This window comes from Barbus barbus, assembly GCF_936440315.1.
Source record: "Barbus barbus genome assembly, chromosome: 24".
NCBI lineage: Eukaryota > Metazoa > Chordata > Actinopteri > Cypriniformes > Cyprinidae > Barbus > Barbus barbus.
In genome coordinates this window covers 11,920,425-11,942,773 of record NC_136752.1, presented here as the reverse complement: position 1 = coordinate 11,942,773, position 22,349 = coordinate 11,920,425, and the positions used below count along the sequence as shown (strand labels likewise).

At 37.3% G+C, this 22,349-nt stretch overlaps 2 protein-coding genes across 2 annotated transcripts; one reads left to right on the top strand and one right to left on the bottom strand.

Moving 5' to 3' along the window:
• Window positions 1-182: 182 nt before the first annotated feature.
• On the bottom strand, window positions 183-13,565 carry LOC306844272 (beta-1,4-galactosyltransferase 6-like). Its single transcript, XM_079376273.1, has 9 exons — window positions 12,848-13,565; window positions 9,982-10,098; window positions 8,979-9,092; window positions 7,443-7,564; window positions 7,233-7,349; window positions 6,886-7,073; window positions 5,197-5,319; window positions 4,905-5,006; window positions 183-3,666 (listed from the first exon to the last, which is right to left on the bottom strand). Exons 1-9 carry the CDS (start codon window positions 12,960-12,962, stop codon window positions 3,519-3,521), a joined length of 1,146 nt encoding a protein of 381 aa, XP_079232399.1. The 5' UTR covers window positions 12,963-13,565; the 3' UTR covers window positions 183-3,518.
• A 3,356-nt stretch (window positions 13,566-16,921) lies between these two features.
• On the top strand, window positions 16,922-20,768 carry LOC306843587 (E3 ubiquitin-protein ligase TRIM65-like). The gene is made up of 6 exons (XM_079375124.1): window positions 16,922-17,435; window positions 17,769-17,864; window positions 17,964-18,197; window positions 18,302-18,461; window positions 18,682-18,726; window positions 19,007-20,768. The coding sequence occupies exons 1-6, from the start codon at window positions 16,959-16,961 to the stop codon at window positions 19,120-19,122; spliced, it is 1,128 nt and encodes a 375-aa protein (XP_079231250.1). The 5' UTR covers window positions 16,922-16,958; the 3' UTR covers window positions 19,123-20,768.
• Window positions 20,769-22,349: the final 1,581 nt, after the last annotated feature.

Below are 22,349 nucleotides of genomic sequence, written 5' to 3'. Positions count from 1 at the left end.
AAGAACCTGATAGTTATTCGCTTTGATTTAAACCATGAATTATTTTGCAGTTTCCTAATACTGAATCACTTAATTCACCAAAGCCAGTTTTTACTTGCATTTGGGAGATTGGCAAGTGTTAATTTTGGACCTTCATTGAACCCACTTTCCCTCAAACCAATGAAAGAGATCAGACTCTGAATAAGTTTTCAACTATAAAGTCTTTTAATGATCATTACAGAGCGAAACGCAGTGAAGAGACCGGTACAACAAAAAAAAAAAAAAAAAAAAAGAAAGAAATCTGGAGCTAGGATTGTACATGTCAGTCAAAGCAGCTGGCATCAAGACATTCTGTTTCTCATACTGGGGTTACAGTTAAAAGTGGACCCTCAACAACGTGTTTTTCAGTTCCCATTCAGTGACCAGCAGACATTTCAGTTCTAAAGACAGCTCCAGATTGAAATAAAAACTTTTGAGTAAAAGAAAACGTAAATGTGCACCCAGTTTTAAACACCATCCACACACACCCCACTGCACATCTCAACAAACAATGCGAAAAAAAAAAAAGAAAAAATAAGGCACAAATATGAATACTGCAAAAATGTAACACTCTACACATTACAGATCTGTAATGGTGAATAAATCATCTTTTAAAATTCTTTATCTATTATTTCTTCTGGATATTTTTCAGACAGCTGAACAGGATGGGGCAGCTATGAGAAGGGTGGGTTTGGGGTGAAAAATGAGATGAGATGAATCTAAATTAGCAGACAGCTCTGAACAAAGCTTCCTCGAAAGCTACGACTGACTAACCACCAGATCCAAACACACCAGAGCAGTCTCACCGGTAAAAAAAAAAAACCCTCTTTAATATCAGGGGAACAGGGCATTACACTACCACAAAAGAAAATAAGAATAAACTTAACATTCAGTATTCATATTGCAACCCACCTTACTTTAAGAATAATGTGTAATTTTCAGTCCCAATCTATGTATCCAAATAAAACCATCTTGCTGTGGTGGTGCAAAAGCTAATGATTAAATTGTAACTGGCCTATCTGACTTCGTATTGCAGCAGAAGACTAATCATTACTCTGTTAAAGTGCCTGCAAAACAAAAAACACTGTGCACTGTGAAGATGGAATGATACTCGTTTATTTGATCATTCTGGAAACTAGTGTTCATAAGCCACACTTCCCTCTTCGAAAGCCAAAACGCAGTCTAAAATGCCTATTTTTTACATTAAACAACACCTATTAAGTGGTTATATCTCACCGGCTGCTTCAACACAAACACAGGGCGTAAAACAATAGCACATTTGATGCCAACTTTCATAAACTTTGCTTATGTAAATTTGTTGGCCCTATGCGGTGGAAAAGCGAGGCAAGGGGTTTTTCAGCCACGTTTAATGTCATTCTACAGCCTACAGCAGTCCTCTCACACTTGACTGCACAAGAATGTGACACCACACATACACAAACTCACGCATGTCGAAAAACACTCAGTGACTGGATCGAAAAGTTTAGACTGAGCTGATGTCCTAGAGCTACATTTCCCTATCCAATGCTGAAAAAAATGGGAGAGCAAAAGGGACAAGGAAAAGCGGACTTTGGCACCAGTAACCTCCATTTCATATTCATTATATGACAGTATTCTCCAAATCCTTGTCTGAGTTGGTCAAACGGTTTTTTGTAACCTGTAACCACAGTAAACAGGTCTGATTAGACCCAACTGTAAGTCTGATGGTTTAAGAAGACTGTAAACAACAGACTGGGCACTGGATATCACGTCAGGGACACCATCAATGCAAGGAGACCATACCAGTGTTAAGAAGACATCCACTCAGAAAAATACAATGCAATCAGACGACCAAAGAGAAGCCATGGCTCATCTACACCTCAGAGACACGTAGATGGAAAGAACCAACAAAAAGCCTCAAAAGCAGGCGTAATAAAGCATTTTTGTGAGGTGTGAGTGTGGCTCAACTTTGAGACAGTAAGTCCAGTTAGTGTCGCAAACTACGCCACTGACAAAATCTCGCCCTCGATGTGTAATTCTCTGAGTGGACACACACATACAGCATGAGAGGATATGAAACATTTTAGGACAAATATATGATAACTTAAAATATATACAAAAAATTAATGCAACATGTTATATCGACAACACCAACCAATTAAAATTATATACAAAAGGCAAACATGTACCAACAAAATTTTTCCAACCGCTTGTAATGCTCGAAACTTTAACAGCATAAAGTCGTCATGGCCCAAGTGTACTCCGAATGCCATTCAAGAGCAATGGCGACATCGCTCTCTCATCTCGGCCCTACCGGAGCGCAACGTCACCCAGTACTTCACATCGAGAGCTACACACACAAACAGACAAAAACACACAGGTTGAGACACGCCAAACCCTGCGAAGGGCATCTTGGCTTTAGCAGCTGCGAACCCGACTGACCACCAGGTCTTCCTGCGAACAACCGGTCTCGTAAACACCTCGCTATCATTTCAATCCCATCTTTTTCACTACTGTGGAGTGCACTTCAAAAGCGAGACGTGAGAATGATTATGCTATTAACAAAAGCGAAGACAAAAAAAACATTCAATATGACTAAAAATAAAAGTTTAAGACAAAATAATCACGTAACAAAAAATAAATTAAGGCATGTAGCAAGTAATGATATCTGTATGTCATATTTAATTCGGTTTCCTGCATTCTATGGTCATCGCTGATATTTTTTGTCCATCTGTAATGTGTCCCAAACCATTGAAGATAGATATATAAAAAAAAAAAAACATTCATAAAATTAACAGAAATCAAAATCAACAAATAGCTGCCAAAAAAGAAGTGTGTTTCCACTGGAATCACAGGCGTCTTTTGGGGGACAAAGCTAAAGCATCATTTAAAAGGCCAGATATTTACAGGGGAGTCTGGGTCATGCATGCAACTTGTCACAGCCTTCTGTATAGCCATGGAATGGAAGGTGAAATGTATTTCGTAATACAAGAACAAAACGATCTGAAGTGAAGGACAGGTTTAAAATACATCCATTTAAACTGCATTGACGTCTTCTAAATAATTTTCTCTTTAAAAAAAACGATAGATATGTATAAAATTATACTAACAGAACATGACAAAACGTCTATTGGCGTCAAGAGTGCTGTTGCAATGTAAAACCAAGCTTTCTACAATGTAAGCACAGATGACTGGATCTACAGAGTTTGATAGCCTATAAAATTCAATTAAGGCTTTGCAGTAAACATCTGATTTGTTGACACTGGCACTCCCCACCTTTTTTTAAATGTGTTGTGATCTGATTCGCTAAAGCCAGCATGGACATAGGAACATGCAATTAAACGCACGCAGTCACGCTAATACACGTTCACAGATATGATCCAGCAATCGCACACATACACGCACACTCACTTCACGCAACTAACTGTGCATTAGACAGGCCTCTGCCCTACTCGTTCCTGTTTTTTAAGGGCATTTGGCATCGATACATCACATTTTTTGACTCGGGGGGTCACAGCCTGTCAGTACTCTGCTATGGGGGCCAGCTCGGGATTCAGATTGACCGTGATGTTCTTATACATGCTGCTCAGAGAGATCTCCGGAGAGTACTGCAGATTATTCAAGCCGTCCAGATGCTGTCGTTCTTTAGAGTACCTCAGCAACTTGTACCTGAGGGGAGGGCGAGATAAATCGTGGGTTAGTGTGTCCTTGAGATAATCTGCTACAATATGCAAAGATCTATGCATGTATGACAGCAAATATGTTTTTGTCACACATAGGTCAATCTACTCTGGGTTGCACAGAAACAGATGAATACAACTTTTGTTTAAGGTCAGGTCAAGTGTAAGCAGGTCAGAGGTAAAGACTGAACAGAACAGTGACAAGAAAGACATTTTCCTCCTTCCAAATCTTAGTTCTTGAAGTACTCGCCTCCAAAATTAGGGAAAAACAAAAGGGAGAATGAGGAAGGAAATTTTCCTTCACAGTGCTTGTCAGAACAAAAAATGTGCTTCCTCAGTTTTGCCAGCCCTGACCCACGTAGTTCCTGTTTTTTTTATTCACGTCAGGCTTTCCTACTAGTGCTGGTTCTGCCACCGGCAAACACATACAGAGAAGCAATCGCACTGAGTGAATTACCTTGAGAACTAATAAATGACATTTAGATTAACAATGCAGCTAGACTTCGTAATAAAATCTAGAAACCTTTTCAGTATGTCATAAAAGTAGTATAATAGAAAGGTTTGCTTCAGAAACAATGGAAAAGACAAATTTTCAAAAATAAAATGAAATAAACAATAAATAGTAATAATACTGCTTAGTTATTTTTTAATTAAGACTTATTTATAATAAGTCTGTTTTGTTATTTCCATGACTGTTAAAAACTTATTTGAATGTGTTAGGCCTCTACTTTGGACATTGTTTGGGATAATTATATTATATAACATAACCATTCAAACGTTTGGGGTTAGTAAGATTTTTTTATATATTTTTAACAAAAGCAGCATTTATTTGATTAAAAATAAATTTAAAAAGGTAACTTGTCCTTGGGAATCCTTCAGAAATCATTCTAATATGCTGATTTGCTTATTACTTTCAATGTTGCAAGCAATAAACAGTTAACTAAACACTTACTATTTTGTTGAAATCATGATATACTTTTCAGTATTCTTTGACGAACAAAGTTGAAAGGGACAGCATTTATTTGAAATTCAGTTTTTTGCATCAACGCAAAAGCCTTTACTGTCACTTTTGGTCAATTTAATGCATCGTTGCTGATTAAAAGTATCAAGTTCTTAAAAATATAACACTCATCAACCTTTTGAATGGTAGTTTTAGTTAATATATTAGTACACATTTCTGCACGTACAACCCACCCCTAGTGTTTACGTATGCGTGTGCGCACTGACCTCCCCAGAAACTGCACCTCTCCTCTGTGGTGATGAGGGATAGATTTGTATTTCCCAATATCACCTTCTGGCCTGGTCACGTTGAAACCTGCGTAATGTACCCTGAGAACAAAAAACCCACACACAGATTTGTGTTACATATACATATTTGTTTATGATATTACTTTAGACAGCATCATGCATCAACATCATGGAGAAGCAACAATTGCTTGTTGCACAAAAGTAAAGTAAAAAAAAAAGACTTATGCTGGTCTTACGAATAAACACATACCACTAATTAAACCCAACTGACCTGTTCCAGAGGTCATCGTCCTCTCCGCCCCAGCCCCAGAATGCATTGGGAAAACCATTGATCTTGAGGAATTGTTCAACAGTAAGTCCACTGACTCCACCGAAAAACTCATTGTAGGGAAGACTGAAAACACAAACACTCAACACTCAGCAAACTAAATTACAAATATGCCATCATTTGTAAAACATTCTTAAAAGAAACAAAGAAAAGAGAAAAATAACAAAGAAGAAACATAAACCTTACCATCAGAAATCACTTGAAAGCAATAGGCAACAAAAAAAGTCCTTTAATAGCACAGACTGTCAGACTACGTCACAAGGTGATAAGGTGATACAGCACACATTTACTTCCTTGCAGATTCCGCAAAGCAGTTTTGGTTTCAACCAGAATATGTTCAGAGGAACAACCATCCTTTCAATCTAAACCAAAGCAAAGCTGCACCACAGGGTCTTTAATCAGTCCTCGGTCACATGCAAAACAAGGGTAAATTCTCCAACTATGTCAAACACTTTTGAGAGGCAATTGGAGCTGCGTTTACACCCCATTACACAAATAACATAATCTGCATAGCAAATAGTCCTAAAATCTGCATGTCCCTAAACCTTTTCAGTCCTACCTAGCATCAAAGTTCTATGAACTGCTGTGAATAACCAAAAAAAAAAAAAAAAAACGATGAACCGCACACTTGCATTTGCTGTTTAGTGTTTACAGATACAATAAAGCAGGATGTGAACTTAAGCAACTGTAGGGTTCTGCAGGTCCTTAACGTCTACAAAAAGACAAATTAGGTTTCCTGAGGCCCATCAAAATGTTTTGGACAGACATTATGGATTGGATGAATGAGGAAAGGGGTAATGTTTCAACATTTCTTTGAAATGTAAAGTAGAAAAAGAGTTTGAACTATAGCATGAACGTATGGAGACAATGATGACCAAACAAGCTTAATGCCACATTATTTTCTTTAGGAACCATAACAGTTCAATAAAAAAGCACATTCAAATCAATGCGAAAATACCCTGAATATTCAACAGCACAAGTGTAGCATGTTGTTAGTTTTGTCTTAACTGTCAATTTGTTTTTGCAAGTTCACATCTTGTGATAAAGGAAGTGACAGCAACATAAGAGCAAATCTAAAGAGCACTAAGAGGAAAAACACTGTAGATGTCATACTGTAGTGTGAAACTTAACACATTTTGTTAAGCCTTAAACATTATTGACTACATTTTCAACAGGTTTTTGAAATGTATCAGTTTTTGGTTGAATGAATTTGAACATTACAGATTGTTCTCATCTTTGGTTCAGTGAATAGGCTAATTTTACATTAATTAGGAAGATAAAATCTCACAAACACTCCAACCAACTAAACGAACACTGGCTATATGCATTAGGATCTGCAAGGATCTACAGGTGATGGATAACATCATATGAGTTTACACACTCACAAACACGACCTAAAAAACCCTCTATAGCACCACTAGAATTGTTGAAAACACAAGCCTCGAATTCTTTGAAATACACACTTTGAAAACAAACTGAACTCAACTTAGCTGCATTCAAAACCTGGAACATCAAGAGCTGGGCAATAAGGAAAATAAATGTTAAGAAATCAGAAAAGTGACAAAAAGAAGGGTAAAAGTAATGAAATTAAAAGAGAATAAAGTAAAACTGCATCAGTGATGACTAACTTACATGTACATGTACTTGTCAAGCTTGGCAGCGAAGTGTCGAGGCATCTGACCACAGCCATAATAATTACGGTTGTTTTCTGGGATATGATCAACATCGTGAAACACCACACAGTCCCAGTCCAGATCTTTCATGGCCTCTTTAAAGCCCACGTTAAACAGCATGGCACGGTTAAACGGCTGAGTACCCGTCTAAAAGCAAAGGATTGAAAAAAAAAATATGTATATGATTGTTGATTGATTTTTCTAAATCATTGGTACATGACACTGGCACGCTGAGGTCAAATACAAACTACTAAAGTAGACCATCGGTGGATGGCGGTACAGCATCAAAACAGTGAATGTGCGCACCTGTTCAATGACATAAAAGGCAAACTGCAAGCGTTGGCGTTGGAACATAGGGGCGAGGTGCTGAAAGAGAATGGGAAGATGCTCATGGCGATTTCTAAAGGGGATTAAAATGGCCACCTGAGAGAGAGAGTAAGAGAGAAAACCACAAAGCCAGTCATGCTGATGTGCTGAATGACCTTTTTTGATAATGTAACTATAACAATGTCACACCTTCCAGCGTGGTTTGCAATCTTTGGGCTTCCAGTGGCCTCCAAATTGAATGTCCAGATGTTTGAGCTTCAGTTCAATCTCCTCCATAGGAACCTCGGTCATGTTCACTTCCATCTGACCCTCTGCAAGGAAAAACAGCAAGAAACTAAGAAATGCAAACCTGCAAACCTGAAAAAGTGTGTGAGGACTAGCCAAAAAAATTCACACCCAATGTGATGGGTGTGCCTCACACAGAGACGAACGAGATAAAAAATAAAGCATATTAAACTTGAGAAGTCTAGATTAAAAAGCTAAGTGGACAGAGAGATTTTAAAAAGGCACCACAGGCACACTCCCCAAACAAAGGCTGTTTTATGCTGCCTTCTAAGACGGTTTATAATGCCTTCTTTTGACCAACAGCTAACAGATTTATCCTTCACATGAAAGGCAATACCATAATGAACTGCACCAAGTTTAGCAAAAAACTAATGGCGAGTTATATAGGAAAAATGCCTCTGAATAGGTACTACTTTTAAATAATTAATTTAAAACTGTTTTTTAAAAGTATGTTCTATATAGTATGAATGTAATCTAGACATACTAAATTCATCGTGCTGTCATTAGCTATGTTTCCATCCAAAGATTCGAATTAAACTTGTACGCAAAACTGTAACATTGCATAAAACATTTGCGAATAAAGCAGCGTTTCGAATCAAAGAGAACAAAATCATCACTTCCTAGTAAACTGGTAGTAAATATCACGAAGAAAACTAGGAGAACCCACTGAATATAATAATTTTAATATATCATAAATTACTTGTGCCTCAGAGCGAACAGACGAAACAAAATAAATGATCATTGCTTTTGGAGGTGGATGCCTGCTGTTCGTGTAAAACCATTAAAGAGAGATACTTTGATGACAGATTTTGCTCAGGCATTTCAGAACGACCAAAACAACATTTCAGACGCTGTGAATGAGATCGGTCCGCTGTCTCATAACGCAAAGTCACGTCTTTTTTGGTAAGCATGGAGGAATTTATTCTGTAAATGTGTTTCCATCGTAGTTTGTGCGCATTTTATCTTATTGGATAAAAAGTTTATACTACTCAAATGTGTGCATTTTTAGAATTTATGCACATCTTGGCGTTTCCATCCAGCCTTTTTTTTATGCGATATTACAAATGTGCATAAAAATAGGAGGATGGAAACATGTCCTACTAATGTCAGTTGCTTTGTTTCACTGCCATTCACAACTTCTCTGCTGAACCAGAAGTAATAATCATTTAAGCACTTTTTACAAACTATTTTATGAATACTGTGAATTCATACAGAGTAGTCTTTTCACATATTGTTTGTATCTACTATATAGTATGAAAGCATGCAATTTCAGGGCCAAACAAAGCCAGTTTAAGCAAACTAATTTACCCAATATTTGTTCCCTTTTGTGCATTTGCATGCTTATTTAAATATTGCATCATTAGCATAGCAAAACTAAACAATATTCAAATCATTTCTGAGTCAAATAAACAAAGTCATTGTTTAACTCAAGACACTTACTCATAGAAGGTAACCGTTCGGGACAGGGCAGGTTCTGAGCATATGTGAAGTTCTCAGGGAGGTATGTGGTTGGCTGAGCAATATACTCGCTCGAGTTACTTCCATCTGGATAATCTGTTAAAATTAAGACAGATAGATGCACATTAGATTCAATGTGACTTGCTATTCCCAGTTTATTTCCATAGTGTGACTTATTTATCAGTTTGTTTGTCCAATGCCATGCCAGCTTCTATGGCTATTTTCATGGTGAGAATTTTTTTTGGCTGAATTACACAAGGTTTTTTTTTGCTAAAAACTCCAACTTGGCTTAACGCTATTGAAAATCTCTTTAAGAGTTAAATTAATAAAGTTCTCTCACAGGGTTAAAACCAGCACAATCTGATAAAACATGACTTATCAGTAAAATGATATTCGATGAGATAGAAGGTGGGATGGCACTTGATTTTATCCACTGGGAATTGACTGGACAGTGAAGAATTTGAATGAGAGTGTCAATATTGGTTAAGATCATTAACAGCCTGTAGAGTCTAGACACCAGATCATTTGTGTTTCAGAAAAGTTATCACATTTATTTTATTATTATTGTTTTTTTTGTGCTGTGGAACAACACTGATGAATATTGTGAGACCAGGGACATTCATTAAGTGAGGAAAATAAGGTCAAATTGACTTCATGTTGCCTTTGAAGCCAAGAAACAGGATCTATTAAGTCGAAATACTTCCCTTCCCGACTCGTGGACAGTCTGCGGTGTCATTTCTGTCATGATTTTCATTGATTTATGTATTCATGAGGACAGCAGTGCATGTGCTAGTAATTTGAGCACTCAAAAACAAAAGTCCACTAGGTAAGCGTGTTCATCCACACATATAGTGTACACATTGAAAGACTTACACACTCAACTGTGCACTACATAAAACAATTAAGTATACCAAACTGAACACAAAAGTGTTCAGTTTAAGGATCAGTCTGGCTGATGTTACTATGAAAGGATGTTCACTCTTACCTGTGCCATTGAGAGTACTGTTCTTATTGGTGTATAGTCTGATCATGTGACCAATGGTCCGCACATTGTCTCGTAACATGATACCCTGAGCCTGTACCATGAAGAAATACGTGTTGACTGAAAGAGAAAGATAGAGAGAGGAGGTGTAATGAATTTCCCAAAAGAGGAAACAAAAGAGTATCAAATATGTAACCATAACAGAAATATGCAAATGTCCACACTTTAAAACAACTGTATGCGACAGCCAAATTGAAGGCTTTTGTTGTCCTCTCAAAGAAAAGCTCTCAAGAGCAGCATTGGGAGAAAATGGTAAATGTTGAAACTACAAGCTCCTATAATTGTAAGCATCAATGGATGTCTGTGTAATGCGGTTTTAACCACTACACAAAGGTTATGTCAGCATTCCTGAGACCAACATTTCTGAATCCATATATGAGGAGAAATGAACAGAGATCAGCAAAATGTCTACTGCTGAATTTCAACTATAGGTATGGAGGGAAGTCTGTACAGAGTTTCACATCCTCTGATGGGAAAACTATACGCACATAAGTGTAAACTCATGGCATTTGTGTAGACCAATTTAAATGAGAAAATCTGTTGGTTACTGCATATAAAGGACAAGTTTTGCACATATATAATATACATGGTTTACAGGGTATAACAGCAATAATCAGTTGTTCTTGCCTGTAAATTCTAGTGATAGGCCATAAATTAGGTGACACTGATATATTTTAACATTATCAGCAGTGGCCAATAACCAATGCAAGTGTAAATGTCCTGCCCTCTAATATTTTGCAGTGAATTTTTCAGAAATAGTGTAAAATTAAAACATTCGTATCAATGTTCTACATCCATCTCATAAATTGTATTTTGGTTTTAAATAAAATTAAACAGATGTATGTGTCAAAAGCGGCCAAAAGTATATGGACATTTTTGATTATTTACCATTTCATTTCAAACCCATGAGCATTAATAAGTAGTTTAACCCCTTTTTGCTGCAATAACAGCAATTCTAAAACAAAAATAATTGTAATGCAATCTAGAAATGAAGAAAAAAGGTTTATTTGGCGGTCATTTCTATAAAAAACATTAGCTTTGCTGTGTGGAAACTGCACCACAGCAAGTAGATTCCCAATGCGGATACAAATCTTAAAGCCAGAATATAAACAGCAGCCATTAAATGGTAGAAAATATTAACTCCAAGCCTAGGGACAAAAAAAAACAAACACGTTGGCTCTTCCTAACCGCCAAGAGCTGTTCATACATTAGACACAGTCCAGTGAAGGCCGGTCAAACAACAGTGAGGAAAAAACATTTCCTTTCTTGGGCACTGATTACACAAACACAGTAAGAGCTATTAAACATGATTTGGCTGTGTGTTGGAAGGTTGCCTGGATTTCTAGATAAAGATTTTAACACAGACACCGAAAGAGAGATCCGTTTCATGTCCACAAATCAACACAAAACTGTGATTGTCAAGCCGCCTCATTTTTTTTTTTTCAAACGTCTATAGGGACAACAACAGTCAGGTTGAAAGTTACTAATTACGGCTTGTTACAAGCAACTTAACATTTGTGCAGACATTCAGTTAAGTAAATCAAGACAAACTTCAAGATACACTTCAGTTCTGAGAGCATCCAATACAAGAGAGAACACTTTCATGACTGTTCAACACTTTGTACTAATGCCAAAATAAACATATTACTTTAAAGTACATTTAACATCACGTCTTCGTTTTTTGTCAACATTTGTGCTTTAGCATGTTAGTCAACAAGACATAGGGTTTAATTTCGCCTGTACTGTGTTATTTGATATTACATTAAGTTAATATATTTTAAATTAACTAAATAGCAACTTCATTCTTACAAATGTGTAATTATGAGTATATCTGAATACATGACAAAAGTTTTAAATGACACTTAAGTATATTTTACTTTACCATAAATCCTTGGTGTATTAAGTAGAACAATTTAAGTATATTTAAGACAGATATGAAAAGCAAAAACAAATGTAAATATGAAACTACATACAAAGCTGTAGGCTACTTAAGTCCAACCAAAGTTAAACTAACTGCATTTAATATAAAGTTGAACTGTAATCATATTTAGTTAATTGTAAATAGCATGGACTTATGTGCCCCAGAACATAACATTCAGTTCTTAAGTAGAAAGCTTTTTTCAGAAGGATATATATATATATATATATATATATATATATATATACACACAGCTATTATACTACTACAGTAAACACAGTATTTGTAATGAAAATATTGCAGTTGTTGTACTTAATTTTTATTAGAATTAGGACACCAGTTACGATATATAAATGCATTTAGGGTGGAACACGGTTATAGCTGTTTAAACTGTATACTTCACTGGTAAATTTCTGTTATTTTTAAAACTATGGTAAAATAGGCTGAGAGGGAAATAAGCGTACCTTAGTAATGAAGTGTATGATAGGCCCAGATCCAACAACAGCTTTACATGAACACAATAACGGCCCATAATTCAATATACCTCAAATACACAAACTTTGACAGAACAGTTGTTGCTAAGGAGGGCGTAAACCTACCAATAAACCATTTAATGGTGGATTCAGAGGCCAAATCTGATTTAATTGTGGGCTCCAAACACATTGGCTGCGTCCCAAAACCTAGTGAGCCGCCTAACCACACAGCATTGTTTGTTATTACAGCATCACAGTATAATGGCTGTTTAGTTTGGCAGCTCACTGGGCTTTTAAACACAGCCTGTCACTGGTGCCTGTATGGGAGGTGATGATCAGTATCTGGAGTCAGTGATGAATGAAACACGTTTAATCGCATCACTCTAAATGAGCGACGCTAGTTATCAGACGCACTTACCTATTCCGGGAGCCACATAGATGAAGTAGAGGCAGGTCGTGGACATGGAGAAGAAAAAAATGAAGGCCATTAAGGAGCGGTTGGACAACCGCATCAGCCGCCTCCACTTCCACATTTTATCTCGTCAACTAGCTATCCGTCACTCCCATAAAAACACGCAGATCGGAGAAAAGAGACGCAGTTTGGCGCGGTGAAACGGTCATCCGTGTTAAATCAGGATGCTGGTAAAGTCCGCATCGTTCATTCAGCTCGATGCAAGGCCGCAGTGCTCTCAACAAAGTCAAGAAATTTCCAGATCAAAAAATAAATAAAAAATTAAACGTGCTACATTAAACGGCGTCCGGGCTCGGCGCGCGGTCAACGCGATGCATTTTGTTCGGTGCTGCTGCTGGTTCAGTGTACCGGTGTGTTTCTAGTAAGCGCAGACACGCCTCGCGTTGTTGATGATGATGATTGGAAATGATGAAGGGAGTGAAAGTGGTGATGGTGATGAGGGACCGCTCTCTCTCTCTCTCTCTGTCTGTCTGGAAAATCCACGCTCCAGCGGTCAGTCCTCCGACACAGCGGCGTGAAAAAGCGCTCGAGCCGCGGAGACTGGGATGGGAGTGGGAGAGACGAGCGAAACTGACGGGGCTCGACCGGGATTCCTTCGATTTCGGGTCTGTTATCGGTGCAGGTGCAGACACCGTTTCCGGTAGGCGTGACCTACAAAATGACTGCCGGTGAGTGGCGTCATGATGGTCCAAGCTAAAGGAAGGTTTTCAAAATAAAAGTCTCGACGAGCCACTGAAGTTGTGCAAAAGTTGATAGAAATACATGCATATATATCCTAACTGATTTACAATCCAAAACAGTGATTAACAGTAATGTGAAGGACGGGGTTGCTATATACCAGTAAAGCTAATTTGATTGTTGAGACTGAGATTAATGATTTGTTAATCACTGTGTCACACCCCCCACCACACACAACACACCACACCCACTGAACAGCATCCACCTACCATAACCCTGGGGGGGGGGGCATCATTATGATTAGAATATTTATGTTTTCTTTTTTTAATCCATCCTCCTTATTTTGCAATGTGGAAGTAAGTAGTACTTTAATGTGCCAGCCTTCTGATTCATTAGCCACAGTGCAAAATAACTAGAAGAATAACAAAGTGAAGTAACAGGACATTTGTGAAAACTGTTTGTGATTATTTCTGACATTAAATTATTAATGTCATAAATATTAGTCCCTCTCATCAAATGAGCTACAGGGTTTATAGCAACCCCACCCGACCCCGCCCTTCAGATTCATTACTGTTAATCACTGTTCACACCTGCTATAAACCTATAGCTACAAAACAAATTTAGCAAAACATAAACTATTTTGCAAAGCATATTACTATTGAACGGCACAATAAACTGTATCTGACGCTTCAGGAATTTATTTTCTTTTTAATTTTACTATTATGATCATTTAAAATATTCACTTTGAGTTCACATTCAGTACTTTTTAAATACCTTATTAGACAGCTCTTTGTTCTTCAATCTCAACACCCTTCACACATAAAATAGAATCACACATCAACCATCATCTACATATTATTAAACTAACACCAGGCTTCCAGATAATATTTCTGTGGAACACATTCTGACTGAATAATATGAGCTTGAGAAAGCTACAATGATCAAATAAAATTAGCAAAATTAAGGTAAAATTAGACTTTCCAACAGTAAATTCTGACTTTCTTCCGGCTAATCATTAGGCGCAAGACCTCAGCTCAAGGAAATTGTCATCCCATTTTCATCCAAGGTCATTCCAAGGTCCTACAAACAAAATGTTCTAGATTTCATATTTCTGAAACCAGGCTTTTAGGGCTGCTGGATGAATGCCAGCTGGCAAAGTGCCTTTAACAGCTGATACACCACTGGAGATCAAGGTGAAAATGGAAACCAAAGGACACCTGGGAAATTAGCTTTTTTTCTCTCTTTTTTTGGGGGGGGGATATGACTTTTAATGTATGAATTGCCCAGGACAGATAGAAAAGAAACAAATAACTGAACTGTGGTTATAACAATGTGTTGGAAGCTTTTATCTAAATCTATTTACAGACTAACCAAACTGTCCCTCCAGAGTAATTGAGGTTTATGTTACCGGGGAGAACATGATAGGACTGCTATCAGCCTCTGAAATGGTCCTAGTTCACTACAGCATTAGTCAGGTCACAACACAGTCAAGATATCACTAGTGATTTACTATTTTCTGCAGTTTCAGAAAAGATTGTTTCTAAAATGAACAGAATTGGACTGCATAATAACTTCATATTGGTATGTATGCAGTAAATAGATAAAAACAACTGATTAATAAATGTTGCAAGTTCACCTCAACTATAAAACACAGGTGTACTTTTTTCTCCAGGTGTTTTATTATTATAAATGTGTACTATTTTACTATATAATCTGGTCTATACCATTTTAGTCTATGCAATTTTTTTTTTGAAAACAAATTTTGATTAGCCTATAGTCTCTAAAAACACAGTGAACACAATCACTTGTAACTAAAAGTCTTTACATATAGCGATAAGCTAAACGTTCTTTGTTTGCAAAAAATCTGTAGGAAATTTAGTTGCTTTTGGTAAACTGAACACTGCAAAGCCTATTTCTTACCTTTAGATGGAGACACTGCACACTAATGCTGTATTAACCTCCATGAAGTCATCTTTTGCTGCACAGTCACAACTTCAATCAAATATTCAATGCTGTCATTTCCTTTATAAATCTCACAGGAGAAAAAGTGAGTAAACATACAGATAAATGTGCATTTAACTAGCAAATCTCTAAAGGGTAAATCAGTACTGATATGCAATAAACAATATTGATTGTCTGTTATCTTTTGATATGGTTCCTTTTGGACCAGCTCTTCTAAGCCTTTTGAAACTGAAGACACAATGGTCTAACTTTCATCAAATTAAGCTGTTTGTCCACAGCCTGCTTTGAATTTCAAATAACAACTTCATATTATAGGCTACCGCACACAATAAAGTCATTAGCTTAATAACTCCTCAAGAACTGTGATTCCACAGGTGCATAATTAAATTCACACTCTGAAAGATGAGCTCTGAAAAAAGCAGCAATCAAGATGATGTATAATAATATATATTAAAGTGTCAGTCACAGGTTTGCCATCAGAGATCACTTATTAGATCCTAGTACGATCTCTAATTAATAATAGTCACTTATTTCTCATCATATTTTATTCTCACACTTTACTTTTGGCCTTTTCTTTCTTTCTTTGCTTTTTTGTGTGCTTGGATACTTTGTAATAAATTACAAGAAACACATAGGAATGATGCTTCTTCAGAGCACTTTGCAGTCTGACCTGTTCTTACCACATTCAGTCATACATGTTTGTGGCCTTTGGACTAGCGGAAACATAGTCATATGAAAGCAATGTGAAATAATGATACAAATTTGTTTACTGAATTAAACCGAAGACGTGTCTTCTGAATCATCCAAGAAGTTGCTCATTAAAAAGAACCCAATCATAGTTCTGAGTTCTGACTGTAATCAGAATATACCAGACACACATTTGATGAAATTGTTAGGGAAATCTGTCATTGTCAGGCTAGGATTTATCTGTAAAATCAGTAGCTGGGGCTCTGGTTAAAGCATCTATAAGCAAAATAACTTTCTGCAACTAACCAGCCAAGCCATGACCTTGAAAGTCTGTAGTGAAATAACCTAGATTGTTTTATTAATAGGCTACTGGCTTTAAAACACAATATCTTGTACATAATTCTCACAAGGACAAATGCATAATTAGCTCAAATCAAATTCACTGGCCAACTTTTGCAGATGTGAGGTCTGGTTTGAAAAAAAATGTTTTGGACTGATTGCCTCTATAACTCTGCAGTTTCACTTGTAATAATAATAAAAAACCTTTCCAATTCCCTGAAACCAGCGCCCTTCCCTTCAAACCAGTTTTTTTTTTTTTTTTTTTCCCTGAACACGTCTACAGTAAACAGTATACAGAATGCGGAAACTATTTCAGCTATTTAGCTGAAAGAACCTGCAGTGTTAGTTATTGTTGAGCTGTTGTTTGAGTTGTTTGGACTGTTATCATAAAATGGCAGAAGGCAGTATTTCAGTGGGAGAGGACCAGTTCACCTGTCCAGTGTGTCTGGATCTACTGAAGAATCCAGTGACCATTCCCTGTGGACACAGTTACTGTATGAGCTGTATTACAAGCTGCTGGAATCAGGGAGTTTACGCATGTCCTCAGTGCAGACAGACCTTCAGTCAAAGACCTGCCTTATGTAAGAATGTAGTGTTTGCTGAAATGGTGGAGAAACTGAAGAAGACTAAACTAGAAGCTGCTGTTCCTGCTGGTGCCTCCTATGACCGTCATGAAGAATTTCGTTCAAGTAAACCAAACAAAGTGATCAGTGCCAGTGGACGAGTGCAGCAGATCTGTCCTCAACATCATAAACAACTGGAAATCTACTGCCGGACTGATCAGATCTATATTTGTTACTTGTGTGCAGTGAATAAACACAAACACCACAACACTGTAACAGCTATAGATGAGAGGACAGAGAAACAGGTAAATGCAAAAATCACTGGTTGTTGTTATTTTACGTTGTTATTTTCATTATAAATGTTATAACTGCTTCACTCGCTTTTTTTCTGCATGACATTCTGTCATTGAATCCGTCAGTGGTTTCTGTTCATATTTTTGGTGCTTACCAAAGTTAACTTTCCTGAAGTAACTTATCGGTCTGAATTGTTTAGAGGTCAATACTGCATAACCTCAGATGCAGACAGTCCTGCTACATCTCTGCGGAATTCACATTGCTTGCATTATTCTGTTAAAAAAGAACTGATTTCATTCAGAAAACAACATTTCTTAACTTTACAGTTATTTCTTTGTTCAAAGAAACAACTGGAGCAAACACAAAGAGACTTCCAGCAGAGAATCCAGCTGAGAGAGAAAGATCTTCAGGATCTGAGAGAGGTTGTGAAGACTCATAAGGTGAGTTGGCAACTGGGGGAAAAGTTACATGCTCTCCTCTAAGCAGCGAGGAGCCTGGTCTAGTCCCATTGAAGCTCACTGTGTAATGTGTCCTAACAGCGCTCTGCAGAAAAAGCAGTGCGAGACACTGAGAGGCACTTTACTGAACTGATGTGCTCCATTGAGAGGAGCCGATCTGAGGTCACACAGCTGATCAGAGATCAGGAAAAAGCTGCAGTGAGTCGAGCTGAAAGAATCATGAAGAAACTGGAGCAGGAGATTGATGATCTGAGGAGCAGAGACACTGAACTGGAGCAGCTTTTACAAACAGATGATCACATCCATTTTCTTCTGGTAACAGAGCTTGAGAAAAACAGGACTGTGATCTAGAGGTGTCTCAATCTGTCTTTATAATGTTTTTTTTCTTTTCTTTTTTGTCTTTGTATGGGTTTCTGTAGAGTGTTGAGTCTTGCTCTGTTCCTCCACAAACAACCGATGTTCCCAGAATCACAGCCAATTCTCACCTCTTATATGATGATGTGGGAAAATCTGTCCTTCTGCTAAAAAAGAATCTTGAGGGTTTCTGCAAAGAAGAGATAGGCAAGATATATTGTACAGGTAAAGTACTGGAGGCGGCTCACATGTAATGTACACAATATTTGCAAAAGAATGTTTGGAAATCTAAAAGTGATGTTTCCAACTGACTATAAAAATATAACTATCTTAAAACAAATGTTTTATTTTGTGAAGCATCTAATGAGCCTTTTACATATTACTTTACATGTGACTTTTCTCTTTATGTAAAAATAATACTTTAAATGTCTGTTGGTTTCCATAGTGCAAGGCATTGTGATCATTTCCACTTCTGAGGAGAGAATACAGTGTAAGCTTTACCGATAAAATGCACTCACAATGATGTTTGATACATCCATTAATAATTATGAAGCTCATGCAACATTTTTTTTTCATCATGTGATTAATCAGATCCTTCACATACAGTTGCTGTGCACTATTCTAAATCAGCTGTCCCATTTGGCAGTAAATCTAAAACTTTGTTTTCTTCAATATCACATTTTCATCCAAGAACTATATCAGGGGTTTGTTAGCTTTAATTATTTCTTGACTCTGACAGTGTGACATAATATATTTGCTTTCCTCTACAGCACCACGGCAACAGCCCTGGGGCGCAATGACAGGGTCACCAACTAATCATCCCCCAAGGTTATGGCCACGAAGCAGATCCATGACGGATTCAAAGTACTGGCAATTCACAGAATAAAATTCACAACCCAGACCCTCCACATTGCCAGGATCATGTGTCAGACCCTCCACAGCACCAAAGTAATGGCCCAGACCATCACTAACTTCTGCTCAGGGGCAGGGGTGGTGATGGCGCAGTGGATAAGACACATGCCTTTGGTGTGAGAGACCCGGGTTCGAATCCACTGTGAGACACCAATGTGTCCCTGAGCAAGACACTTAACTCCCTAGTTGCTCCAGAGGCGTGCGACCTCTGACATATATAGCAATTGTAAGTCGCTTTGGATAAAAGCGTCAGCTAAATGAATAAATGTAAATGCTCACCAAGGCGGAGAACATTTCTTGTGCTGCTCAACTGCTGTGTTAATGGAATGGCTGCACAAAATTAGTTTATAGCTGCAGCATATGATTTTTATTGTTTGTTTGTTTAAAATGAACACAAAGGCAATTCAGAAAAATATTCCTATTATCGGTATATTCCTATTTTTCTTTGGATATCTGCTATCTATCTATCTATCTATCTATCTATCTATCTATCTATCTATCTATCTATCTATCTATCTATCTATCTATCTATCTATCTATCTATCTATCTTGTCTGTCTGTCTGTCTGTCTGTCTGTCTGTCATCTATCAATCTAGATAGATAGATAAATTCACTGGGATATTATCATCTTTGTATAACTTTATACATGTTACAGGAAATATATTTACCATTTCTTCAGGTGTTTATATATATACATGTATCCAATTATGTATCTAGAGATTTGGTAGTGGATTTTTTTTTTTTATTATTTGAATTATTTTTAGTATCTGTTTTTTTTTTTCTTTTGTCAATCCAGTTTTTCTCTTTTGCCGTCACCCTGACGTCCAGGGTAACAGATATACATCTCTGGAAAGACCTATTCCGTCTGACCTCTGATCAGTTGTCTTCAAAATAATCACTAGAAGATATGCTTCGAGTTTTATGTCCATGTGTGGAGATTTTCTAAGTTTATGTATCAACCAGAATCTTGCTTACCTATGTATTGATGTAATTAGTGACCTCTGTTAGAGTATTATTACTGTACTATTACAGTAGTGGTGTCTTCTGCTGGTGCTGTGAGGAATCATTCTCAGAGTCTTCGGGTTTTGATGCCAGAATTTAGATTTTATTATCAGAGACAATAAAACCGAGAGACCCTGCAGAGAATCTCCCGAATCTGTGTTCGTACCCTCTGATATACCGTTTCCCCCCCTAAAGCGTGTTCAATACATTTCCTATATCATTATTGGTTACCTTTTTGTTTTGGCTATGTCTCCATCTGTTTCCTAGAGCAGACAATAGGCCCAAATGTATGTTACGTTAAAGGAAGAGACCCTATCATGTCAAACCAGGATGTGCAGCTTCACTTAAACCATACGACTGCACATTCCATTCTTCTGCAGGCCTCTACAAACGCAGGCAGATACAATTTTATAATAGTAGAATAACTTGATACATAAATGGCTACATTCACATTGATTACATATGATTAATTTGTATTTTGATTAATAAAACTCTTCTACAGTGTCTAGAACATGTACGCAGAGCGGCCTACGAACTCCATCGTGAGTGTTGAAGGCTGACTTCTGCTGATGAAACTGCAAACTATTTTCTTCAGTAAATTTTTCTTTAATTAATCGCATCTCTGACTCCTGGTATTTGTTCATCATACCCGCTCCATGGGTTTTAACTGTAAACCTCCAACATTTGTAATCTGGACATACTGCATTTTTTCATGTTATCACATGACCAACCAGTTTCAGATGCCTAGGGAATGTGATTTCAGATGCAGCGCACTTCATTGAAGAGAACTGGCTCAAAAGAGTATTTCATTCACAAATCAGTGATCACTGATTCTGATTCTAATCAGATAATAAACTACATGACATGTTCACTGAAATTGTTATGGACATATTTCTCATTGTCAGAGGATTTATCAGTAAATTTTACATAGCAGTATTTTACTTGGGTTCTGGTTCCAACATCTACTGGCAGGGACTAACTTTCTGAAATTAAACAAACAAACTTAGACTTTGAAAGTCTTTAAATTTTAACTATAATAACCTAGAAACTTTTCAAAATCTAGTGTTACATTATTATCAAGAAAATCCCTTGCGAAGATTTCTTACAAGGACATGGACGTAGATTACAATTAAATAAAAATTAAATGGCCAACTTTTGCACATGTTGAGTAATTGCAGTTAACACAAGAAAACAATATTTCATGTTCTTTACTGGCTCACCTTAAATCTGCAGTCTTACAGTTTCACATTTCAAGCACAAAACTTTCCAGAATCTTGCAGTCATAAACCAGTCTTTTTTGGACACACCTCTAAATCACAACCAGGAAACTATTTCAATATTTGAGCGGAAAGGAGCTGTTGTTTGAGTCTCGGTATGCAGTAAAATGGCAGAAGGTCATATTTAAGTGGGACAGGACCAGTTCACCTGTCCAGTGTGTCTGGATCTACTGAAGAATCCAGTGACCATTCCCTGTGGACACAGTTACTGTATGAGCTGTTTTACAGGATGCTGGAATCGGGAGGATCAGAAGGGAATTTACAGCTGCCCTCAGTGCAGACAGACCTTCATTCCAAGACCTACTTTAGGCAAAAACACCATCTTGGCTGAAATGTTGGAGAAACTGAAGAATAAAATACAAGCTGCTGTTCCTGCTGGTGCTGGAGATGTGGAGTGTGACGTCTGCACCGGAAGAAAACACAAAGCCGTCAAGTCCTGTCTGGTGTGTCTGGAATCTTACTGTCAGACTCATTTTGACCGTCATGAAGAATTTCGCTCTGGTAACCCACACAAAGTGATTGATGCAACTGGACGACTGCAGCAGATGATCTGTCCTCAACATCATAAACAACTGGAAATCTACTGCCAGACTGATAACTGCTGTATTTGTTACTTGTGTACAATAGATAATCATAAAAACCATGTAACAGCTATAGCAGAGAGGACAAGGAGACCAGTATTGCTAAATAAGATAATTATTGATTACTGACTTCTTGTGATTAGAGTGGCTGGGTTTACTAAATTGACATTAAATTGCTTCATTAAATGGGCAGTTTATTAAACTGATTGGATCTTTTCTTAGGGCATTTGGAAGCAACGCATGCATCTTTCTAACTGTAAGCTGAAAAAAAAACAGACTATTATTAACATTACGTACAGTCAGTAAAAATGTTTATGTAAAATTAAATTTGTTTGAACTTT

Coding starts and splice junctions, on each gene's coding strand:
- LOC306843587 (XM_079375124.1), top strand. CDS start 16,959: ATGGCAGAAGGCAGTATTTCAGTGGGAGAGGACCAGTTCACCTGTCCA. Junction 17,865..17,963: donor AGGTTGTGAAGACTCATAAG/GTGAGTTGGCAA, acceptor GTGTCCTAACAG/CGCTCTGCAGAAAAAGCAGT. Junction 18,727..19,006: donor TTCTGAGGAGAGAATACAGT/GTAAGCTTTACC, acceptor TTTCCTCTACAG/CACCACGGCAACAGCCCTGG.
- LOC306844272 (XM_079376273.1), bottom strand. CDS start 12,962: ATGTGGAAGTGGAGGCGGCTGATGCGGTTGTCCAACCGCTCCTTAATG. Junction 9,093..9,981: donor CAGTACTCTCAATGGCACAG/GTAAGAGTGAAC, acceptor TAATTTTAACAG/ATTATCCAGATGGAAGTAAC. Junction 7,074..7,232: donor CCTTTTATGTCATTGAACAG/GTGCGCACATTC, acceptor CTTTGCTTTTAG/ACGGGTACTCAGCCGTTTAA.